The 26576-nt window shown below is 41.9% G+C and overlaps 1 protein-coding gene across 1 annotated transcript in view; it reads right to left on the bottom strand.

The window, feature by feature from the left end:
* Positions 1–3879: 3879 nt before the first annotated feature.
* slc30a6 (solute carrier family 30 member 6) overlaps positions 3880–26576 on the bottom strand; it is a 38143-nt gene continuing 15446 nt past the window's right edge. The window contains exons 5-15 of the mRNA XM_027024977.2: positions 22564–22606; positions 22375–22440; positions 14061–14141; positions 13442–13477; positions 12977–13071; positions 10770–10818; positions 7933–8052; positions 7054–7156; positions 6890–6937; positions 6657–6725; positions 3880–6143 (exon numbers count right to left, since the gene is read on the bottom strand). Of these exons, the coding sequence (XP_026880778.2) occupies positions 5577–6143; positions 6657–6725; positions 6890–6937; positions 7054–7156; positions 7933–8052; positions 10770–10818; positions 12977–13071; positions 13442–13477; positions 14061–14141; positions 22375–22440; positions 22564–22606 (1277 nt within the window). The 3' untranslated portion in view covers positions 3880–5576. The remainder of the gene's footprint in view (positions 6144–6656; positions 6726–6889; positions 6938–7053; positions 7157–7932; positions 8053–10769; positions 10819–12976; positions 13072–13441; positions 13478–14060; positions 14142–22374; positions 22441–22563; positions 22607–26576) is intronic.

Raw genomic sequence — 26576 nt, 5'->3', positions numbered from 1 at the left:
AAAGCAAAAAAGGTACCTGCTTGTCATGCAGCTCCCACCAGTACAAGAATATCCAGGACCACATTTGAAGGGTTTCCTGAGGGGAGCGAAGGCATGCTTTGGCTCAGCTCACGCCTCCAGTGAGCTCACCTGGTCACCCACCACGACCTTTGGCCCAATGAAAGTATTTAATAGTAATGTCCAGTTACTAACTGAGGCGTTAGGATTACTATGGCTGACCCTATCTGTGCTTCAGCAACAAAGACAAACAAAAGAGAAATACAATAAAACTCTAGCAATAAAGGCAGCTGTTTGGGCAATGGGAAAGTAATGGAAATAAATGTTGATCTATAATACATTGGAAAAACAGACCGCGAGTCTCTCCATTCCAACCCCCATATAAAACGAACAGATGTCAATATCCTATCCGAGGTCACTACATGCTCTTTTATGGCTTTGTGCTGTCAAAGCCCTGCTCATTCAGGCAGTAATGACTTCTGGGAAGGGGGGAAACAAACCAGAGTGAGCCCGAAATGTGTGTCACAGCAGGATCTCACAGAGTCTGGGTGTACTGTATATATACATACACACACACACACACACACACACACACACACACACACACACACAGAATGGTAAATGAGGGTGGGGAAAAGAGTGGGAAAGAGAGCGCAAGCTCTTCCCAGTGAATGACCTAGTAGTGTAGAAGGTACACTGTCGCAAGGCATCAGATAAGGTCAGCCAGTCGAGTGGAAGGGCAAGAGGACACAAGACAGTGTTGCTGGACACCACCAGACAGACGAGGTGCGATAACGTGCTTCCCCCATGACTCAGCAAAGCCAGCACTAGAGGACTTGGAAGCCTAGTTTCCAGTATGCATTGCGTTCTGGTGAAGCACAAAAATAACTTTGATATGGTTTAAGACAAAAAATAATCTAGGTGAAGATAGATTATGATATGCACAAAATGAAGTCTTTTTAGCTTTAAGGTAGGTAGTCCATAGCCTAAAGGGCAAAATACTACATTCATTGCATTAGACTGAAAAGTAAAACATGAAAGCAATTCTGCTACATTGCAAGAGCACTCTGTTTTGTAAACACAAACTGGCGGGCCTCTGGGCACTAAACGTCGGCTGTCCGTGGAAAAATCAGTGGAAACAATACATTTGTCACGCCCTAAAAAACTACAAATCCCACACTAAAATGTGACCAGCAGATGTTAAAAGAATTCAACAATACAAACCATGTACAATGTGTTCTTTCTTCCTTTGGCCATAATACAGATGTGACCTAAGCTGGCCTCTGAGGCACCACGTCAAAACCCATTAGGACTAGCCAACGTCCTCACTGAAACACCCAAGACACTGGGTGGGAACGACGACGACGAGGACAACAACCTGCACAAGTGAACCCACACCATTAATTTTAGTGGGACAAAGTAAAAGAAAGTGGTCCTTTGTTCAAGTGCTGTCACAGCCTTGGCTAATCTCTCATGTTGGCACACGATGCAGACTTATTTAAAGCATGCCAACTTGGATTATCCTTGTTGGATAATATTTGCAGGTTTGTCAGGGGGATGGGAAGGGATTGGCAGAGAGCTGCCTCCACATAAACACAACGGGAACAATTTGCATCAAAATACAACAAAAAGTGGACATCAGATCATTGTAATCTTCTACTGGGGTAACCAAGGCAAAGTAAATGGACAGGAAGTCAGAACATCTTAGATGTAGAAATCAGCAATCAATCGTTTCAAACCAGTGCATGTGACAAAATTGATCAGAATGCAATGAGAGAGACAAAAAAGGCTAAATTAGGCATCACAGCCTATTCTTCTTGTGCTGGTATTAGCAAGGAAGTAGCCACTTGGCAAGGGATTTGGTAAGTGCTTACCACTGTTTAAGATTAAAGGCCAAGCCACACACGTGCCTACCCGCAAAGTGTAATCATTGATATTAGTTACTGATCTTAAATATATCATTTTTTGCTCTCTCTAAAAAAAACACAAAAAAAAATGTGCAACTTAGACTAAACACCTTAATGCAATTTTCTAAGAGGGGAAAAAAATAAAATAAAAAAATCACACCATTACAGGTACAAGAATAAAGTAATAAAATTACATACAGCCAGAACAGTATCCCGATACACAGTAATAAGGATTCCTCTAAACAACCAGAGATCCATTGCCATTACTACTTCAGCCCCTGCTGGCATGTGCTGCTGATGAAAGCATAGCCAGGGGATTACTAACAGGAGAGGATAAGAGATGTTGGCTCTCTAAGGACTACAAGGGGAAAAGTGTGCAAATGTGTCTGTGGATCACATTCTTTAGTATGCTGAGGGCTTTTAGTGCCCTGTGCCTGTTCAGGTTGATGGAACAAAACCCTTTATAGGAATGTGACCCTGAGAACAAGGCTGGAGCCTCTTGCTGGTCTACAATCTCAGATTTTGCAAATACTTTAATACCCTTAATATTCACCAAAGAGGACATTATTGCATGGGCTCTGCAAGCAAACAAAACAATCATCATCATCTGATGTTTTTTTTCTCTCTACAGTAATGTAATTAATCTCGTCAGACACCTGTGCAGGCATCTTTTCCAAATGCCCCTCATACTGGACAAACTTTATATCCTAAAATACCACTTATGATGTAAACAAATCCTAGTCATAACTTGGAGTACACAAAATGGTTCAAGCATTCTATTAATCAGTAAGGTTTTTCTTCTACAAAGCATGGGAGAGCTCACAGATGCTTTGACCCATATGGATGCACTTATCCTGAAATTATCTGACAGTCTGCACTAAAACTTTAGTCATTGTTTCATTTCAGATCCAATGTCATAGGAAGCAGAGCAAAAATATCACCCCACCCCCCCAAACCTAATGTATCTGCTCAAATACTTTTGGATTGCATTGTCCATTACTACTCTTCTAATATGCATCAAAATGAGAGGAAAGAACTAGGTGACGTTCAAAAGGCTAGACGGTCGACGTCTGGTTTGGAACATTTGCTGGCTCATTGCAGTCGATCACCTCAGGCATAGTTCTTGGTGTGCTTTGTAGTCTTCTCTGAGCTCATGTGATTCAATAGCTGAGTTGGTCACAGGACTGAGTTCAGAGATGCCCACTGTGAGCACCCTTTGCTTAGTACAAGAATAAGGTAGGCTTAGGTGCTTTTGTAAATTGCAATGGCATAAGATTGAGGAAAAAATTTCCTTCTTCTTTGTAGATGATTGGGGTGGGGAGGGGTTAAGTATCTTATTGAAACAGGTAAGTTGAACATGAGTAATATGAGCGTACATCAAAAGGTTGTTACTGGGAGCTTCTTGGGTTCAGTCAATAACCAACCACCTGAGATCATCTTTTTAAAGTATGGCTTTAAGGGATCTAAGTCAGTTGTACGATCACATTCTTGAGCACCTTGGTTTGCAGTACTTCTCTATAGACACCGTTTCTTTTCAAGAAAGTTTAATTCATTGTTAATGACGGCCATCATATCCACACAGCACTTTATGATGCCGACATGGCAAAGCAGGGACTATACAGCATTTCTCCAAGTGGTATGGTTGAGTATGGGCAACTCAGTTTTGAGCTCAGTTACTGAGAATGCACTTACATTTTTTAGCCCAGTTACCTTGGGACCAAATCAGAAAAAGATACAGTTGCATTTTAGTCCTGGTTCACTTGGTGTTCACACTGATATACTTACAATTGACTAAAAAAGATGCAAACAAAACTCATTGGCTATAGTGATATCCACATCAGACAGAATTTGGGAGTTATACTTTGTGACAATAGCTACAACAATGTTAACTAAACTTTGAAACGATGCTCTATGCCACCAGAAACCTTACGAAAAGCTGGTAATATGTGCACTCACTTGCTCTAATGAACCACACTAACAGAGCAACCGAAACAGGATTTATTTTAATCAAACCAAAGCTTGCCAATCCAAACCACTTGAAGTATCAAAATGACACCACCATCATCAGTAACAACCCTTTCCCTTCCCCACGAGGAATCTGCCGCAGGGTCCCAGAAGACTGGCAAGTAAACTGTTCTCTGCAACCAGTCAACTCAAAAGACGCTGGGAGAGGAACAGCATGCCAAATCATGCGCCAACATGCTTTGATGAACAGAGGAAAGAAGCTGGTATGGTGCATCAATAGCACACTTACGGGGGGTGTTGTGACATGACGTCCATCAACACTCAGTGTTGATGTGTCCATGTTAAGGTCCCAGTTAATGAAAAAAACTACTCTTAAATACAGTGAGAAAATCTACACTAAAATGAAACAGCTGTGTAACCCTCATTTGCGTCTGCCAAATGTCCATATAAAGCATTAGCGTAATGTTGGGGTGACCGAACAAGAAGAGCACTGTCATTGTGCAGAAACTACACATCAATTGTCAAGGTATTTTTCGACAAGGTTATCTTCTTTACACCACTTACCCTTTGCTGTGCCAATATAACTGATGACAGTTCAATTTTGTACCAATTCTTGCTGGAAGCTAGAAAGACAAGGAATAAACAAAGCCCAAAAACAAATCATTTGCCAAAAAAAAAAAAAAAAAAAAAAAAAAGATGTCTCAATACTAGTTTATATACTTTGGCTACATCACCACCATGAATTTAGACACATGGCAAAACATTAGTGCTCATATTCTAAAAATGAATCAAGCAATAATGGAACTGCTCAGTATTGAATAATATAATGTTTTGCTCAAGATTAACTGCAGGGAAAAACCTTGTAAATTGACTAAGTGTTCTTTTGAATTACATTAAACACTGTCTTCAATTCTTGCCCTTGTTTGGTCAAATGCAATACTGTATAATATATACTAGTAAACCTATAAATAACATTGACATTCACTTGAGTTCTGCATCAGCTCATAGCATCAGAAGCAACATACCGTTGAAAATAATGGCCTTGAACAATGCAAAAATAAACACCACACAACAACAGATTAATTTTAGGTTTGGTCTTACTTTAAACACTGTAATGGAAGTAGTCTACTATTTTTCATGCTTGTGTAGTTGCAGAGTTCACTATTACTAATAATAATATCCTCTCACACCAGTCTCTAGTTAGGTTACCCAACATTTTAATACATGAGAATTTGAATGTATTCACTGTTTTCAATTCAATGCTTGTTTTTTTTTTGTTTTTTTGACATGGCCTTTTCCAAACATTCAGAGCAGACAATAAATCATACCCTGTGAAATACATGACCCTTGCTCAAATCATACAACATTTTGTGAGCACAAAATTAACCAGATTAACTTTCTGAGGAATTCAAAAGTTACTATACAAAAATCTTGGGCCACTTTAACAGTGCTCTTATAATAAAGACAGTGGAAAACAGCAAATTTCATATAGTTCCAATATGTCTGTAGTCTGCTTAACAGTATAAAAAAAGAGAGAGAGAGAACAGAAATAGAAAATCCAGAGTCCATCCACTCATAGCCTTGGTCCTATTAAATAAATATATATATATATATTTATATATCCATTATAGTCATAATAGTCAACATCCTCTGAGGGTCAACGCAGCATTATGGACCACAAGGTAATTAATTGCTCTGATACTCGAATCAGGGCCTATATTGATTCATCTGTGAAGGTAGAGGATTGCTGCCATATCTCTGTGGAGCTGCACTGAATGAGGTCCTGTAGCCTTGGACAGAGGGCATCCTTGCCCCCATCCCTAATCCTACACCTAGCCCCAGGCCGCTGGCCGGCTGTGCAAAGCCCTGGCCAAGCATGCCTGCGTATGGCGAGGAGCCGTATGCTAGGCCCAGGCTGTAGGGCCTGTGTTGCTGGGTGCTGGAGAGCACCACAGGCTGGATGTTCCTGCCAGGAGTGTTGAAGGAGAACTCGGGCGGAGGGCTGCTGGGCTTGGACGGCGTGGAGGTGAGGGGCTCGGGCTCATCAGGATGCTTGGATAAGGGCGGACCCAGAAAACCAGACGGGCCGATGTAATCCGAGAGGCTGTGCGTGCCGGCCGGCAAGACGCTGCTCACCAGCAAGGGGCGGGACCAGTCGTCCTTGAAGATCTGAACGGTCAGCGTGGAGACAAGGGTGTGGAGGCGGTTGGTCACGTGGGCCAATACCATCTGCTCATTGGCATCCCTGCGAATGCGGACATGGACCGAACCGGCCTGAATACAAAACACAAGGTTAATGAGATCTCTTATGGAGGGTCTGCAACCCTCAGTTCTCTGCTGTCAACACTTCCTGCTCCTCTGTTTCAAAAACACCAAGTTTTCAAAAGATCCGATTGCCACATTTTTGTAAATGTGCTGATTTTCTACTTCAGTCACATTCTAAAAGGCAGGTAACTGGCTAAAGAGGTATGAGATCATACAGCAAGTCTGTGATTTTGTTTCCTTATATGTTGTTTGGAGTATTTAGAGTGCAGGGCAGATTAAACTTGCACCTCAGAGCCTCTGACCAGCAAGTGATCAATCACATCCAGAGCACTCCAGGACATGCTACACATCTCAGATAGTGGGTCAAACTCTGTGATTCTGATTTATTTGATGCTTGGATGCAGCAGTTTATTAGTACACCACAGGAAAATCCAAGCAATAAAGTGTATATGCTATTATAGAACCAGTGGCTAAATATATTTAAGGGGTCCTAAAGAGCATAAACAAATGACAATAACTCACCAGAGCGCCAAAGCCTATAGTCCAGAAATGTTCATTCCGGACTTCCAAAACTCCGTCCAATGTGGACACCTAGAAAAAAGGTAATAAAATATCCATTATGCAAATACTTTAAGTCATCGGGGCAAAGCATTTTAGAATTGAACTTTTAGACAAGCATATAAGAGTCAGTGCTACATTTAGCATTCATGAAGTTTAAGTTTCCTTTTCCCTTCTTGTAAGCACTTGAAGCTCACCTCTCTGAGCAGTTTGTCAAGCTGGCCGATGACATGGGAAGGTGTGGTCTGAAGGGTACACAAAACGGCAAAAGGTCCCACAACTGGTCTTGTACTGACACTTCATTTTGAACTAAAATGTTGTGTCCATAAGGCTTTACAGTAAGTGTATCGTGGGTGTATACCTGTAGCAGGACCTTTCCACTGTACACACTCATGGGGTACATGGTGCCGAAGGTCATAAGGGCGATGGCCATGGCGGAAGCAGTGTCCACTGCATTGTAGTTGCTGCGGGAACACACAGAACCCCATGTGATGATCTGCATACTCCACTAAAGGAACACTACAGTGTTCTTTCAACCAAAGCTCTATCTATTAAAATGTGCTGCGAAAGATCATTTATCATATACAACAACTACGACATGCCTAAGGGCACTTCTTGAGAGAGAGACCAAAAACTGCCCTTAGACTTCCATTACGTATTTCAAGTCAACAGTTTTGTTTGCTTTTCTAATTAGGGGAAAACACATTACAATTACTGTCTAACCAAATATATGATACAAAGGCGAGGTGGATAATCCAAAATGTTGGAATATTCCTTCCAAAAATAGCCAGTGGGACTAGTTGAGGATGACAATGATGCATTCCTCAGTTGAAAAAAAGAGCCAAGCGCTTGACTGTCAAATACTTGAACAAAAAAAAAGAAAGAAAAGAAAAGAAAAAAATTGCAGCAAGCATTCCAGCTACATCAGTCATTATGCCGATCTGATTTGGACACAGAGCTAAACCACGTTTATGGTATGCTGTATCCCCTGGAATACTCCTGAAGATGCTCCAATTCCACTCCACTGCATTTAATGATACTCTTGGCAGTTAGTGGATATGAGATGGTCCTCTGTCTCACTTTTTCCCTTTGATTTATTCAGACATGATCCTATTTATTTGCTGGTTCACAGTAATTGCTTGTCAATTTATGTAGCAGCATTTACCCCAAATAGAGGGATTAACCAGTCACTTGAAATTGTCATACCAAAAAAAGACATGAAAAAGTCTGAGGCACTTACTTGATCTCAATAAGCATGTAGGTGATTCCAAGAGCAAAGGCTCCAGCCAGATTGATCAGGACGAAAGGGTTCATTCGGGGCAAGAGAAAACTGCTCAGTGCTGGGATGATCCCACACAGACTGCAACACACACACAGACACACACACAGAGATGATCACATAGAAGCAGTATAAATAAATAAATAAATAAATAAATAAAGTATTCAGTATGAAAACACAGGCAAATTAGCCAGAAGCTGTATGTGTGTTCTCTGTATAGAGGATTCTGACAGAGTGGAAGGTAGCATTCCCTTACATGTCATCCTTCTTCAAGATTAGGTTATAAGTAATAATTTCTGTGAGGACAGGAGGTCAAATCGATCACCTTTCTGGTTGGTCCACACACAATTCATGGGAACACAGGCTGTTATTTTGTGTGTAGGGAACTCAGTGTCTCTTTTTGCTTTCTGAACAGAATATTTGGACTAACTGCTCAAGTCTGCCTACAATTAGAAGACAGTCCAACAGTGGTTAAAGGTCCGCAACACTGATGCTTTATAAAGCAGAAAGAAATCTGATTTTGGTCAGGGGAAGGAGAAACTGAAAGCAAAAAAAAAAAAAGGGCGGGAGGGGAGTTTTAGACAGACTGCACACCCACACACCCACCCACCCCCACACACCCAAGACAGCCTGCACGCACGCACACACACAAGAAAGCCTGCATACGAACATGCACGCATGCGTCAGCCTGCATACGCGCACACAGCCGCCAGTCAGCCTGCATACCGACACACACACACCTGCCAGTTAGCCTGCATACCGACACACACATACGCCAGTCAGCCTGGATACCAACACACAGACCAGTCAGCCTGCATATGCACGCACACACCCGCATACACACCTACACACCCCACCCACACACGCACCCACACACCCACCAGTCAGCATACGCAGATGCAGAGAGACAGGGGGTGTGAGAGAGAGAAACGGAGACAAAGAGAAAAGTGGAGAAAGAGGCCTGATCAATACATGACAGCAAGGTGGGGACAAACATTGGTGTGTTTGAAATAAAGTATATACTTGTTCCAGCTAAGAGTAAATACACTGGAATATTGTGCAGACTGGCCAAGCTACTATTCAACGGCAGCCTTGGACTCCTGTAACTAAATCACAGCACTGTGATTTGTAAAATGAAATTTTAAGTAAAGAAAATAAATAAATATCACTAAAATGTAGGAAGCCCATAGAATAGAAGCTTTTAATGAACCAAATACATACAAAAGTACTCATTTCACCTCACTAATACGAAAACATTTTAGGGAGAGACATGGCTATGAATGTTTAATATCAATAATCTGAAAATAATCGTTTTGATGCGCTTATATAAATTGAGTAGGAACAGCATAGTGATACTTTCCTGTCATCAAAGGCTGCGCATGCAGGTGCATGCACACGTGTTTATATCTCTGTGTGGTACAAATGCTTGGGTCCAAAAATTGGTATTTTTATTTGAAAAACTAAAAAGAGCAAAATTATTTACTTTTGGTTACTGAGGTTAAGATTTAATTCAGGTGTAGGTGTAGCATTAATTAGCTATTCACTGTTAATGGAAAATCCTCGCGTGCATGTTGACTGAACCCTTGCTTGTTTTAAGGGAGCACTGCATTTTTTAATCCTGGCTGCACTGGGCCAAAACATTTGGGGATTATGAAAAAATAAGCAAATACTTGACTTTATGCAGCCTAGCCCTAACCACAAACCTCAGATGAACCACCCTAAGCAATGCCAGGTTCATATAATGCTGGCCCCCATATACAAAGAGTGAGGCATAATTACTGAGAGACAGGCATAATTACTGTAGTTTCTTCCAAACACGGGCTGAGATGAGGGTACATTCTGTCCATAATAGTGGCCAAGAAATCATATCACCCATTGTATTATGGGTTAAAAATCGCAGAGGCATTCCTGCATAACTTCTGAGAACATGGGGACAGAGAAGACCTCAAATGGTGCAGCAAGAAACTCAACTTGTTTTGGAAAGTGGCACTTTCTTTGCAGGGGATACTGCATCGAGCATTACATCATACTGCTTCACAGACAGTCCATCTGATTTAGATTGTAACTGCAGTTTGAAATGTGAATGCATAGCAGAAATAGGCTCCACAAGAGCATCTAAAAGGCATCAGACAAAAGGCATCAAAAAGAGCATCAAAGCTAGTCATGGAGCTCAACTAAAGCGAGGAAGCTTTATCTCACTTTTCCACCAGTGCTGTCGACTTACATCCATCACAATGTCCACCTAAAGACTAAAAAGAAAAATTGTGTGGGGGAGAAGGAGAGGCTATTGGCCGCACGTTTCGAACAGATGAAAAGCTCTGTAGCCCTGTAGCCTATTGGACTGACGGCATAAACGATTCCGCCTTATCGCTGGTGGAGAGATGGGAACAGCATCGTGTCCAGGCAAGACCAGCCAGCTGATATATAGGCGAGGACAAAAGGGACCTGACCTCACGCCCGACGGGTCAAACAGCTCGGTGGTCACGGATGTCCACGGTAAACAAACCCTTTGACTGTAGCCCTATCCATGGTTCCATACGGCCAAGTGACTTAAGACCTGCTCATCTAAGCCTCATATTCATCAATTCCTTGCAAACTTATTGCATTCTCACTACTGCACTTTTTGCCCCCCTTTCTATTTTCAGCCGATCTTATTTGCATATCTCATGCTACAGTGTTCTGATGACGGTTTGCCTGGTTTGTTACTGCCAAATGTTAATGTTCCTGAGGGACGGTCCATTCGTGCATGATAGGTCAAGATCGATACAGGAGGATGACTGGATGAAAGAAGATCTTACCTTCGACTCAGGTCTGCAACGTGCTCCTGGAGCCAACTGGTGCTGGCGGCTGTTGGGAGACACAGATTACGTTGAGAATGCAGCCCCCCTCACAATGTCACAATGATTAAATGAGGTAACTGTACCCATTTTGCCATGTGATCAGACTAGGTTTGAGATTGAGGCACCCGCCCCAAGGGTGGGATAGCGCACACACGTACACGCACACACACTTCCATAAAAGAACATACATGATATACTTGCCACAAAGTGCCTTTCCCTCCACACTGTACTGATGTAGTGTAAACAAGCCAACAAAACTCTACACTCATAGGATTTGGAGTTACCTCATGTGAACCAGATGCTGCCCAGATTATAGCTCTGCTGGGGTAGCATTAGCATATCCAAGAAAGGCAGAATGTTGGAAATGTACGGAAACAAAACAGACATAAAATGGGCCTTCAAATTTAGTCTGGATTTGAGTCTACAGTATAATTTGTGGAGTTTTATGTTAATTTTTAAACCTAATTTTTGAAATGCAAAATCAAATCACAAAATTCACATTAGGTAAATCCAGTTTATACTGAATAAATACAAATTCAGATTGCTTTGACTGTTTCTATGCAAATGGCAGTAACACCTTTGTCATCCTAAAAAAATCTATTATCCATATTCAGCATCCTTAAACTGGTTCAAAGTAGGGACTGTATCTGGCAACCAGCAGCTGTTTGTTTGATGCAGTGGAAGCGAAGTAAGCTTCTCGTGAAGAAGTGATTGTACTCCACCCTGAAAAGAGAAGAGCTGTCCGGTAGAGCCCCATGGAATGTGGTGTAAGAATGACAGCTTTGAGGCTGCCACGGTAGGGGATTTAACTACGGAAAACTCCTCAGGCAACCTACAGGACAACAGGAATGTGGTACATCCTGAGCACATTTGTCATTTACAGTTTAACTGCCTACGTGCTAAATGATCAGAGAGCAGCTTGTGCAGATGGAGACTCTAAAGATTGCGTATAGTTTGGTCACAGAGCTTTTTAGAGTGCACATACGTACTGTAAACTATATGACCTCCTCAGCAGTCCTTCACCCCAACCTCTACACTGTGGCTGAAGATGCAAGAGCAATACGCAATGTTTACTAACAGCACACGCACACATGTAAGACAAAATAGAGATGCTACAAATGGGTGAATCACAAACATTACTTGCGGCAGTGATGCCGCAAAACGATTGGTCACTGTAATTTCACTATATGATTGATGATTTGGGTTCATAATACTCCTGAACTGCAAAATCACCAGGCCAGTTGCCAGATTTCTGATCTTCTAATGTGAAAAGAAGGAAAGTGATGGTACAAGAGCATAGTAGAATTGCTCATCGGAAGTCAGCTCTTCCTCATCATTCAACCACATTCATTTTGATGCTAGACAGGGATCTTAGATCTGATCAAAAGTCCTACTCAAAGAGCTCTGGTTTGGAACATGGAGTGCCCTCTGCTGGATGAGAGGGGAATGAATAATTACACACACACACACGGCCAAAAGTTTTGAGACTGACACAAAATTTAGCCTAAGAACACTTCCATGAATAAGGAATGGTATCAAAACATCCTCCAAGAGCAATTTCTCCCAACGATCCAGGAGCAATTTGGTGACGAACAATGCTTTTTTCCAGCATGACGGTGCACCATGTCACAAGGAAAAAGTGATAACCAAGTGGCTCGGTGTACAAAACATTGACATTTTGGTTCCATGGCCAGGAAACTCCCCAGATCTCAATCCCATTGAGAACCTGCGGTCAAGCCTCAAAAAGAGGGTGGACAAACAAAAACACAGAAACTGTAATCAACTCCAAGCACTAATTAGGCAAGAATGGGTTGCTGTCAGTCAAGATTTTACCCATAAACTGATATCCAGCATGCCAAGGTGAATTGCAGAAGTCTTAAATAAGGGTCAACACTATAAATATTAAGGTCTTTGGTTAAACTGGATGCATTCGTCAATAAACAGTTTTAAAAACTTTTTTAAAAAAGTTAAAAAAAAATTAAAAATTAAAAAAAAATGCTAATAGTTGTACTTCACTATACCATATAAACATCTGACAAAAGGATCTAAATAAACAGTGATTTGTAGTCATCATGTAGATTATGTAGTTATTTCTTTGTTGAAATAATTGTCTTGTAAAGACTCATGTTTTTCTAGGGAGAAATAAGTGGATCTTCCAAGCCTACCTTCCGAGACGTAGACAAAGGGCTTGTTCTTGACCGAAAGCAGAGTCAACAGGTTAAAAAACAGAGCCACAAAGGTCCCAACTAAAAGGCGGCCCCTAGGGGAAACATACCCATAACATTTCATTAAAAAAGAAGTAAAGAAGAATTGGAAGATAATTACATCAAACAGATCATTGTAAGTGCAATCCAACATTTAGTATTTTCTAAATGTATGGTATGATTATCAGGGGTCTTAACACAATTGGTCCAGGCCAGATGTTGACAAGTATCTCTTGTTTGGGAGACATGAGCATTATAACCTGTGTTTTGGATTTGGAGGAATGTGGCATGATTAGCTGAAAATCTTATTTGAGGAGCAGGGGTACTGAGCACTGTGGATGGCTTTGAGCCCAAGCTCATTGTTTCACACACTGCCTGGCGCTGGTGCTCTGTGCGTGCGTGCTCAACAGTTTTAAGCAAGCTTACGTGTGCACCTCCGGCTGCTCCATGAAGCGTTCCACGCTGCAAAAGAGAGAAGACAACAATGAAAATAACAAAGGATTAATGACCACAAGGCAAAGCAATGTTCTTGGTGGCACAGGAGAGCAAATTTAACTCCAGAATGGTTTTTGAAAGCCAGGAAGTAGGATGAAGCCACAGTAAGACTACCTTCCCGGTCAAATTATGGAGCAGTTAAAATGGGTGCGCTAATGCTCACAAACATAAATCTCTCACCTCATTTATGTACAAGCAAAATAGAGCAATATTATTTATATTTAGAACCTTGACAATTCCCTTGATAATCTTGAAACCTTGATAATCACTACCATGACTCTGCAACTTTCTGAAAGTGAAACCTGATCTTTGTAATGTAGCTTCAATTACATACACTTAGAGGCTGGAGTTACAAATAGTTGGAGGCTCCCTTGCTCGCATTACTGCTCCAAGAGGGCCTTGTCATCCTGGGCAGTGACCGGCAGGAACACCCCACTACGTGCCTTGACCCAAGACCAGAGCAACATTGCCACAGCTCTGAAACCTTCAGGCTCTCCGGCCTGGGTGTCTGGGGCAGAAAGGAAGCAGGGTGGAAGTGTGAGCGGCTCACCTTTCCTTCAGAATGAACAGGGCTCCCAGTTGGACCAATACGGTGGAGGCGAAGACTGACAGAACCTCGAACCTGTCAAAACTGAGGACAGACAACGCATGTAAAACAAAGAAGCACGCAAGCGCATCTAACTGAAAGCAATACATTATATTATAATATATTATTCTGTATTACAATACATACACAACGTGCATGAGGTATTAATTTTTATTTTTTTTTTTACATTTAATTGAAGGTGGCAATAGTCAATCAATAAATTTAAAGGAAAACAATACCCAGCCCGAAAAAACTAAAGAGCAAAACATGAGCCTTTTTAAAAAAATACCCTTTGATATGCAATCTCTAAAACAGTGCAGACCCTTGTCATTTGACCTTAACAGAACTAACCAGGTTCACTGATCTCAAACAACCAACCAACCACAGCAGGCAGCAGCAATGAAAACCCCATTCCGGCCCAGCAGGCAGTAAGCAACAGTTTGGCCCTCCTGCTCGGCGACGCAATCAATAACAAAGCAGGGCGGTGTCTGGCAGCTCTGCCCCTCTTCTGAAGCTGTCCGGTCACATAAGGCCACTGGACAGCCGTCTGGGACAAAAGGACAGACGGTTTGTTGAGCGGACAGAGTGAGGTTAAGGCGGTCGAGCCGCTCCGCTGAGCAGTCTGCCGGTTGGTGGGGTGACACTCTGCATTTCACCAGAAGTGCAGAGGACCCCAAAATGGCACAGGGGGGAAAAGTGTTTTTAAAAAAAGCACTTGGGGACTTGGGGTGGCCTGTCTTTCCACACCAGGGAGCATGTGATGGGCAGAATTTGTCATCTGAGTACTACAGACAAACTGCAGACCAATTTTTTTTGCTTGTTAGTTTTTTTCCCCCCCAAGTCAAATGGTTTGGAATGGCACTTCTTGACAGAGAGAGAAAAGACAGGCTACTGACCAGGCTTATGTCTCTTCGCTTATACTGGTTGATCTGAGACTATAGATCACAACATTTTGCTAGACAGACTCAAACACGCTTTTGGGGTTAGTGAAATCTTATCTAGCTGGTCGCTACCAGTTTGTTAACATAAATGGAGACATCTCAGCATACAACAAGGTTAGCTATGGTGTCCCACAAGGATCTGTTCTAGGGCCTTTGCTTTTTTCCTATGCTATCTCTATGTGACATTATACTTAAACACTGTGCTAGGTTCCACTGCTATGCTGATAATACGCAGCTATATGTCTCAGCCAAACCAGAGGACATACATCATCTTAGCATTATTGACGAATGCATAAAGGATGTCAGACACTGGATGTTGAGGTACTTTCTCTCACTTATTCCTGACAAAACAGAGGTACTTCTATTAGGCCCAGAGACAGCTAGGTCTTTACTCTCCAATTACTCAATAAACCACAATGGTCTCTCAATCACATCTTCTCTAACAGTTAAAGATCTCGGATTTACTATTGATCCTAGTCTCTCATTATAAGCTCAGGTAAATGATATTTCTAGAAATGCCTTTATCCAACTTAGGACGAGTTCAAAGATTAGGAACACGCTCTCCTCACATGATGCAGAAAAGCTAATCTATGCATTTATTACTTCAGGATTAGACTACTGTAATGATACAGCCAGATAGTAAGGCATTAAGTGCCTAAACAAGCTCCAGCTAGCTCAAAATGCAGCAGCCAGAGTTCTTAGTAGAACTAGAAAATTTGGTGACATCACTCCTATCTTAGCTGCTTTACATTGGCTCACAGTAAAAATTTCATATTGATTATAAAATACTTTTAATAACCTACAAACCACAGTACCTTAGAGAACTCTTAGTGCATTACAATCCACCATGTCTGCTTAGCTCAAAAGGTGCAGGCTCTTTACTAGTATCAAGAATAAGAAAATCTACCACAGGGGGCAGAGGCTTTTCCTATAAAGCTCCTAAACTATTTAAAAACCTTCCAGTAAATGTTTGAGACTCAGACAGTTTCAATATTTAAGGCTAGGCTGAAAACATATCTGTACAGTCAGGCATTTTATTAACTACTTCTCATTATGTAAAGTAAGGGTCCATGGGCATTGTGTGTTATTGTAAACTGGGATTTTATGATGCTGTCACTTCACCCCTCTTTTGTCACACAAGTTTGTTGACTGAGAGCGGCAGAGTGCTGATGTTCCAGGGTTCCCTCATGCCTGTGTTTCCTTCTGGCCTGTTCCTTTTAGCTGTACTGCCATAGCTAGATCTGGTGGTTTCTGATGGTTTCAGTACTATCTGGAGGGACAGTCCTATCAGGTGACATGGAGAGGATCCACATCCAAACCATGTAGACTCTCCACTGGTGTTCCACAGGGCTCAGTATTAGTCCCTCTTCTCTTCTCTCGTTTTCTTGGTGATCCAATATCTTAGTGATCCAATACCACTGCTATGCACATGACACTCAATTATTTCTCTTTTCCACTCTCTGACACACAGGTCTCCAGACATATCTCAGCATGATTGACTGACATTGTGTCATGGATGACAGCCCACTACTTGAAGCTCAACCCCAGTAAAACAGAGCTTCGGAACATCCCAGGTACCATGACCTCACAGTTTCCTTAGAAAATGCCCTGGTATCACCATCTGAAGCTGCCCGAAGCCTGGGCATAACTGGACAACCAGTTTGTGTTCTCAACTCATGTTTCAAATCCAACCCGGTCTTGCAGATTCCTCCTTTGTAACATACAAAGGATTCGACCCTTTCTTTTGCAGGAAGCTACCCAGGTGCTTGTGCAGTCTCTTGTGATCTCAAAGCTAGCCTACAGCAACTCGCTACTTGCTGGTCTTCCTCCAAGACCCATCAGACCTCTACAACTTGTCCAGAATGCAGCAGCACGACTGGTCTTCAATCTTCCGAAGTTCACATGTTACTCTGCTGCTGTGCTCCCTTCATTGGCTTCCAGTAGCTGCACGCATCAGATTTAAAACCTTGATGCTTGCCTACAAAGCCAAAGATGGACCAGCTCCTTCATACATGAGGTCAAAGCTTGATGTGTACCTCGGTTACTTCTGTGCTTCAAGTCTAATGGAAGACAAGCATCGAGTCTATTCTCTGTCCTGGCTCCCAGATGATGGAATGAACTTCCATTTGCTGTCTGGACAGCAGAGTCCCTTGCAGTCTTCAAACGCAGACTGAAGACCCATCTATTGGCGAAATATTTAAATGACCACCGAACATGCTCCTATATTGACTGACTAAATTAGTACTTATTCTTCTGCATTGTTTATTACACTGATGTTGTCTAACAAACTCTAGTACTTAGTTTACTGCACTGTTTAGAGCATCTGTTAAATGCCGTAAATGTAGATCTGCCAGAGTCAATCTTTGCACATTATAATTGCCTAATTTATACACTCTCATACCTGTACATGCCTAATAATCTATTCTCTCTTTTGCCCAGGTACACCTACCCCTAATGTCATGTTATTACTGAGCCTCATCTCATCTCAGCTGCCATGGCTCCTCCCACCACTCCCGATGCACCATGCTCAAGCCCGCAACGAATCTGCATCTTAGTCAACAGCTTCTCCTTCGCCCATAACGGATGTTCTCTTGCAGGATGGGTTTCGGACATGTGCACACCATCGGGACAAGACTAGGACCTCTAGAGAGCTGGACTAGACATTAATTGTTATTTTTTATTTTCTGTTTATTTTCTTGTTATTATTGTGATGACTGTTGTCAGCCTGAGGAGGATGGGACACCCTTTGAGTCTTGGTTCCTCTCAAGGTTTCTTCCTTGTGCTCTAGGAAGGTTTTCTATGCCACTGTCACCCTTGGCTCGCTCACTGGGCTTGGACTTTGACATCTGTAAAGCTGCTTTGTGACAACATCTCTTGTAAAAAGTGCTATACAAAAAATGTTTTATTTGATTTGAAGACTGAATGAGAATAATGTGTCGTAAGAGAAACCCAGAAAGCAAGAGTGGGTGAGAATTACACACCGACCCACACACACACATGCATGTTAGGCAGTCCATTGCAAGTGAAAATGACTGTGCTTTCAATTTAAACAGAGAGAAATTAAGATGGTATCTGCTGTTTATGGTGACTGCTGACATCAACGCCACTGTAGATGACTAAGTCCAATATTGAAGTTGCAAAATTTACCACAGCTGGAGCATCACATGCCTAATCTAATAAGGTTATGTGTGCTGCATAAAATGCCTTAAGTTTTACTTTAAGGGTTTTTTTTCTGGGAAATGGTGACACATCCTTACATTTTCTGCCAAGAAGTTCTTTTCCCTTAAGTAATCCCTGAAAACTTAAGTGTTGCATAAAGTACATTAACTATCAGTTCTCTTAGGATACATTAAGGGTAGAAAAAATTCCCCTAGGATTAAACTCATTAACTGATTAACACAGGCCTGTTAAAACAGCTTATATTTTTTTAATAATCATGTATCCTACATTTGAGATATACCTAGTGCTTTAATTTTACTTTAGGCCAGTGTCCAACATGACATGTTTTTGTTGACCCCTTGTATATTTTTACCGGCCTGGGAGAACAAATTTTTATTTTCTAATTTATTAATTACATATACACTACATTGCCAAAAGTATTTGCTCATCTGCCTTTGCACACATATGAACTTGAGTGACATCCCAATCTTAATCCATAGGGTTTAATATAATGTCGGCCCACCCTTTGCAGCTATAATGGCTTCAACTCTTCTGGGAAGACTTTCCACAAGGTTTAGGAGTGTGTTTATGGGAATTTTTTACAATTCTTCCAGAAGAACATTTGTGAGGTCAGACACTGATGTTGGACGAGAAGGCCTGGCTCGCAGTCTCCACTCCAGTTCATCCCAATGGTGTTCTTTCGGGTTGAGGCCAGGACTCTGTGCACGCCAGTCAAATTCTTCCACACCAAACTCCCTCATCCATGTCTTTATGGACCTTGCTTTGTACACTGGTGTGCAATCATGCGGGAACAGGAAGGGGCTATCCTAAAACTTTTCCCACAAAGTTGGGAATGAAATTGTCACTCCAGAGAACAAGTCTCCACTGCTCTGGAGTCCAGTGGCAGTGTGCTTTACACCACTGCATTGCCTTGCGCTTGGTGATGTAAGGCTTAGATGCAGATGCTTGACCATGGAAACCTATTTCATGATGCTGTCTACACACTGTGAGACCTCTGCACACTATGTGCCTCAGCATCCGCTGACCCCGCTCTTTCATTTTACATGGCCTGTCACTTTGTGGCTGAGTTGCTGTCATCCCCAATCGCTTCCATTTTGTTATAATACCACTGACAGTTGACTGTGGAATATTTAGTAGTGAGGAAATTTCACAACTGGATTTGTTGCACAGGTGGCATCCTATCACAGTACAATGCTGGAATTCACTTAGCACCCGAGAGTGACCCATTCTTTCACAAATGTTTGTAGAAGCAGTCCGCATGTCTAGGTGCTTGGTTTTAGACACCTGTGGCCATGGACGTGATTGGAACACCTGAATTCAATTATTTGTATGGGTGAGTGAATATTTTTGGCAATATAGTTGTACAAATTGATGTGTATTTGTTGTAATCTCAGGAAATCCTATGAGCAATGCATTACAGTAGACATTGATAAAAAACAAACAAAAACTTAAAGCATGGATCAAGCATGGCACGTTCTACTGATGATTCTATGACACAGAGAGAGCCTCACGCCAAAACAGACATTACTTTCATCTTAGTGAGAGAATGAAGCAAAACACTGTCTCCTGAAGTTCAGTGGTTACCACTCAGCCATTAAGGTAGGCTAATAGCTTAGCATCGCCAACATAATGTGTTTATTTTAAACTCTAAGAAACAGAAGTCTGTGTTTCAGACAGTAGAAGTCTGTGTTTGAGTCAAATACATGTGCTCTGGTGCATAACTGTTTCGTTAAGAGTTGTTGCTGCTACAGACCAGTTGCTCCTTGTTTTACGGGTTCAAATTCTTCTGAAAAACGTTGTAGATTGTGTCTTACTTCTGATTGGCTCCTGTCTACGTAGAACTAGCTAAGCTTTTCTTAATACTTTTGCTAGACTGTCTTCTGAATTTACTCATTTTTCACAACACAGACAAATTCTCTCAATTTAGATTTTTTGGAGATATATGGAAGGCATCAAGGAGTCTGATTTGCGGGCAGTGGTAGCTCAGTGGTTAAGGTACTTGACTTGTAATTGGAAGGTTACTGGTTTAACCCTCAGCTGCTCAAGTTGTATTCAGTCATAATTGTAAGTCACTTTGGATAAAAGCATCAGCTTAATGCCATAACATGTAAATGACAGCGATATACTGTCCATAGGGCAGTGCTGAAACACAGGCAGGTTGCACCTTTTTGTTAATAAGATGGTTGCCTACCAAAACAATTGAAACAAGGTTACGCAAGCTTCAATATCAGCACTAATTAAGTAGGTGGAAGATAAAATGCAAAGATGGACTACATTGAGAGCAGTACCTTCAATATTAAATGTCAGAGGGTGGAAACCTTTCTTGGATAATGACCTCTGTCTTTGGCGTATTGATTCAAAGACCCAGAGAGTGATACACACCAGAGAGAATATCCAGGGCTTGTAGCGTAGCAGTATGATTCCAAGACAAAAAAGCACAGTCATCTGCGTATTTCAGCTTTTGTAGACAACAGAGGTCTTCGATTTACTTGGAGGCAGTGGATGCTGAACAAGTTCCCATCAAGCTGAAACTGAATCTGTACTTTGACCTCTTTCTTGAGAGAGCTGTGACGCAGGAGTGTGACTGCTGCCAAAAAACATACAACCAAGCCCTCCTGCCTCTCCGCATCTTTCAGAGGACAGGATGCAGACTGTTGACCCCCCCCCCCCCCCCCCCAAAACAAGTACTTGGACTTGCTTACCACTGTAGAACTGCTTGAGCAGACTGAGAAATTGAGAAGTCCCCAACAAACAAACAAACAAACAAACAAACAAGCAAACTGACAGACAGACAGAGACACACACAAACAGAAAGCGACAAGCTGCCACACACAGGTCCACCGAGCACTTCGGGACCAAGTCACGCTGAAAGCACCCTGTGCCATCAACACACCGTGAGCCATTAGGAAGGAGAGGGTGACCCTCCAGCAAAGGGCACACTGTCCCTCACAGACCTACATCACACATGGGCCTCAACCTGCGTCAACAAATTCTCCCTGCAGCAACTGACCTGGTCTCACACTAACACATCTGCTGCACTGTCAGCAACATGCACCTTAAACATACAATGTAGAATGGAGAATGCTAAATAACACAACAATTAAAGAAATTACTCAAATTAATACAAAAAAAAAAAAACAACCTCCTGATACCCTAAGAGAAATGTCAGGCTTCTAAAGGTTATTAGTGTGCTTGACTCAGAGAATGAAATCAAGATTATGTCATCTTAGACTTACTACAATATCATGGTTTCCCCAAGCCAAAACTCAATCCATCCAAAATACATTTAACTACACTAAAACCAATGTTACAACATTACATTTAAACAAACTATTTCAGACTTTAAAGGGATACGAGTGTCAATCAGAAACAAACAGGGAGGAAGATGAGGCCACTCTAGTGAGTGACAAAGGGTGTCAGAATGAGGAAAGGGGAAGGTGGATGGGAGCGTGCGAAGCAGGCCAGGACAGGATGTCTCAGACAGACTTTGGGGAGTCCCTAATGAGGCCTTTCACATAGAGGGGGCAGAAATAGCAAAGTAAACACTTCATACAACAGTGCTAAGGTTCCAAATGTGCTGGCACCGGCACTCTTCAAACATAGGTGAGAACCAACAAGAACCTAATCATTAGGGCAGAATTTAATATGCAATAGTAACTGTGTTAATTATGTCCTAATACAATTATCAAGGAACCTATTCAAAAACAAAACGAAACAAAAACAAACAAAAAAACCTAATCATACTGTCAAAACGGCATTTATTAGCATACTATGCTAGCTCAATATGACAATATCTTATTTGTTTTTTTCCCCCTCCTGGTCTTTCTTGCAGTGAGAAAGAATTGTTGTACTCTGTTTCTCATAGCGTTTTATGTGGCACTACTGTTTTTCTGTTATGTGGCCAAAAGACCAAACATATTAATATGTATGTATCAGGAAGATGTCTTCAAATATTGCGATACCACATCAACCACCTCTATGCCTAAGCCATCTAGTCATACTACATGCCCAAGAGGCTGCTGAATCACTGCATTAAAGATTAAACTATGAGAGAAGCTGGGCTCGGGTTAAACAATCCATGGTCCTCTAACACTGGGCAAAATGAACAACTGTACAAAGGACATGCAGTAGTACATAAAGCAAATGACTGAACTTACCCAAATGAAAAGACCTGACTTGGCTTCTTCATGCTCACCCAGGAGCTTATTAGGCAGGTGATCAAACTATAATGGAAACAACAAGGGCACAAATTTCAAGGACTACCACAGTGAGATCCACAAAAAGAACTGATAAATCAGTCTTCAAAGAAAAGGCTTAAAAAGCTGAGAATATTAAAAGGTACTAACCTGAATAGATCAAAGATGGTTAGGTATGTGTATGCTGTTAAGGCTGTAATGGAAGGCATAAATGAATAACAGCGAAGGAATTACATACATAAAACAACCCCTGGCTTCGTACTGCAGTGATGCTGCTCTAACAACTGACAGCTGTATCATTAACAGACATTTGAATCAAATAAGTTGTCACATGGCAGTTAAACAGGAGTGAAAGTGAGTGAAAATTTTATAATAAACTGATTGTCATACACACTGTATACACACTACGCACATCCTCATATAGTCATACACCATTCACACCATCGTACTTCATACACTATACATTACACACTATAACATACAGCACAGACAAATATACATAAATTGTAAGCAGAGATGAGTGGATACATCAGTAGGTACTATGCAGTATGCAGTCAACCATTAAATATTACTGTTTGCTACTGTACAGGACAGTAGCATTAAAGTGTAGAATGATTATGGGTAAGGGAGGGAGGTTGCCAACAGTGAGTTCTCTGGGTGTTATTTAAGTGCAGGTTGCATATCAGGGATTGTGGTAGACAGCAGTACAGTTCCTATATAAGGTAGTAATACAGCCAGTCTGGATGCTCTCAACAGTACAGGTATAAAATGACCTGAGAATGTGGTGGTTCAAATCAAACCTTCTCAGTTTCCTGAAGCAGAAAGACCTCATACACATACTCATTACCACATTCAGCAAAGTCATTCCACTTGAAGTCTTCTGTAATGTGCATGGTGAGGAACCTGATGCTTCTGACCCTCTCTACATTAATCTCATTGTTGGTAATGTGTATGTTAATCTCTCCACCTTCCTGAAATCCACTGCTCCTTTGTCATTTGTTTGTTATTTTCTAGACGTCATCTTGTCATGGCATTGGTCTTTTCTCTATAGGCTGTCTCGTTATCTTCAGAGATTGTCACCTGCACATGTAGTGATTATAAAGTTCTGAGTGGCTGTGCAGTCTTGATTGTATAGCGATTGTAGGAGAGGACTGGGCATTCCACCCTGGGGTACTTCTGTACTGAGTGTCAGTAAAGAGGATGTGATGATGTCCATTCTTACCATGTGGAAAAGGCTAGACAAAGGAACTATGAAGACCCAAAGAAAGGAACTATGGCCAGCTTCTAGGAGACTATGACACTGAATGAAGATGATCCACAAAAGCTTCCTCAAGAAAGTGGCATTTCTGATTAATCTGGTTCACTGTCTGTGCACTCGCCAATGTTGTTCGAGGCTATTTGGAACATATTCCAGTCCATGTGATCGAATCAGCGCTGATACACTCTGATCATGACAGCTCCTTCCTGTTTCAGCTTCTGCCTATAGTCAGGCAGGAGCAAGATTGAAGAGTGAACTGATTTGCTAAACAGAAGTTGGGGGCAGGCTTTGTAATCAAGAGGGAGTAGTAGTGATCCAGTGTCCAGTACTTCTGTGTGCTAAGATAATGTGTTTAAAGTATTTGGGAGCTACTGTCTTAAGGTTTGTTAAACCCCTAACAATAAAGGTAGCCTCATGATACATAATTTTCTGCATTTTAATAACCTCATACAGTTTCTGTAGTGCCAGGTCATCAGCAGTTTGTGAGAGTATATACATAACGATGAAGACAACCTCTGTAAATTCTCTTGGGAACTACAAAACAAGACACTTCAAATTTGAGGTACAGAAAGGTCTGATGGAGTGTATATTGCTCTGATCTCATCAAGCATTGTGGATCAAAATAATTTATCCACTTTGTTTTTTTCCAGAAATTTGCCTTGTTCTGACCATCAAACCCCATGGGATCAATGGTAACTTCACAGGTAACTTCACTGACATCCAGGTTTCTGTGATGTAGATTATACAGCATTCTCTTGTCTCTTTAGGATGAGATCTGTGCCCTTAGTTCTCCGAGTTTGTCATCAAAGGTTTTTAAGGTTTTGTAATTCTGCAAACAGTATGCAGGAAAGTAAGGGGTAGGGTGCAGTGTGCGAGCGGTCTTAGCCTGTCCAGGATTCTGGTGCCCTGTACCTCTTCTGGGATCCATGTTGTTTTCTTGGCTGAAGGGACCAGATAAATGGACCTTCTTCAGTGTTCAAACAATGGATCTGCGTTGAGGGACTCGGGTTCATGGTTAGTGATAACTGATCAGATTTGTAGTGTTTGTCAGTCATAGACAGAGGTACTGACAGCATGCTTTTATTTGTATGCAGCATAGAAAAATCCAGATGATCCAATAAATCTTTTTTTTTTAGTTTTTAATGGCAAGTTGCCCATTCCTCTGCACACCTGTTTTGTGCACGATGGACATGAAAGAACAGATTTCTGACAAATTAGTGCCAATATGCTTGGGAGATGCCTTTTAGTGTGTTTTTTTTAGTCTGAGACAAAAGGTGATGTAAGCCTGGAGCCACCCACTCTGACTGCCGTGTGATGACTCGGCGAGGTGGCGCACACCCTAAAAAACAGAGACAAGCAGATGCCCCTACCACAGAGCCAAGGGGCCTACAAACCAGAGTACACACACAAATAATTATTGAGCCAGCCACAAACACCACAGACAGATGCAAGCAAACCAACAATGAAAATCACACACCAACAAAAAACACAGTTTGGATGTCCGGGATGTCTATCTCTCAGGTAAACTGAAAACACTTTTCAGCCTAAAGGGCAACTTTTCGTTTTCACCAGGGGGGGGAAAAAAAAAAAAAAAAGATGCGTCTGAGAGGCATCGAATAGCAATACAAAGAAACAAATCCCAGTGGAGGAGAACCAAACCCTTGTAGCATATTGTGAGCAGATTAAGGTCACTTGTGTATGTTTACAGATCTGATCAATGAGGATGAAAGGAGGAGGCATAGCAGTGGTAAACGAAGCCGGTCTCTGGGCCTGAATATTTAATAAACGTCTGCGGATCGCGAGCACCAAAACACGTCTAATCAGCCGCCCTCTTCACCCTCCCACCCCTCTCCCTTGCACTCCTGCGGGACCGGAGCTCCATTAGAAGGCATTAAGCGCCGCCTGGTTATTCAAAGTATAAGCATAAAGTTAAGGAGGCCCAGACCCGGTCGGTATCGGCGGCCCAGCGCGCGTATCGGTTTCCCGCTGCTCAGGCCGAGGGGTGAGATAGTCTCCTGACCGTGCGGTACTTTCGGTAAGGGCAGATTTGCAAACTGCGCCGCTCGGCTGTCATCGAGTTCTGCAACACAGTATCGAGCGATGGGAGGGGGGTGGGAGTACAGGGGTGGGGGTCGGCTCGGGTGTCTGTCGACGTGGCATATTAAAATAACAATAGATCGTCCCATATGTAAACCAAAATGCCTTATTGACCGACTACGCGGCAACACCTGGTGAGGGAAATGGGAGAACTAGAGAGGAAGCCGGGGGTTAGAGGGGAGTATAGGCCCAGCCCTGCTGACATAAGCTGCTCGAAGGGGTAAACTGAGACACCTTGTCGGGCGCAGACTCTGCTGCTTCCACAGCAAGAGCTCAAAGCCTGAAACACACTTATCATAGTGCATCGCTCACTGGGGCTGCAACAAGAGCAACATTTTAGCAGAGACACAACATATTACTGCCAGCTTGCATTTAGCAGGCCAAATACTTGGTTGCAGGAAGGAGTGGTACTCATGTTGCTATTTCACTGTGATCAATTGTGTCACAACATGCTTTTCCTAGCATATCATGGGTATCATCCATAATTCATCAATATTTCTGAAAAATTGACAAGTGAAGGTGCTAGACATAAGGTTTTTGCAGTGCTACTACCTGGAAAATAGTCCAGTAATGCAATACTGAAGACTTGCGAATACGTGTTTAAGTTAGCTAACACATTACAAACGTGGAGTTTGTGTAATTATGAAAACATTCTATAAAGTCTACAAATTCTATATTACATAACTGCTTTTAGTGTGTAGGGACTCATGCACTGACTTCTTTGTGATGGTCAAGAGTGAGCCGACATTGCAAGATGGTTATTAATTACTTGTACTACTGAATTATCAATATGCTATTGTTATTTTCT

Source organism: Electrophorus electricus, chromosome 9, assembly GCF_013358815.1.
Source record: "Electrophorus electricus isolate fEleEle1 chromosome 9, fEleEle1.pri, whole genome shotgun sequence".
Classification (NCBI taxonomy): Eukaryota; Metazoa; Chordata; class Actinopteri; order Gymnotiformes; family Gymnotidae; genus Electrophorus; species Electrophorus electricus.
Note: the sequence above shows the minus strand (reverse complement) of the source record. Positions and strands in the feature narration are given on the sequence as shown.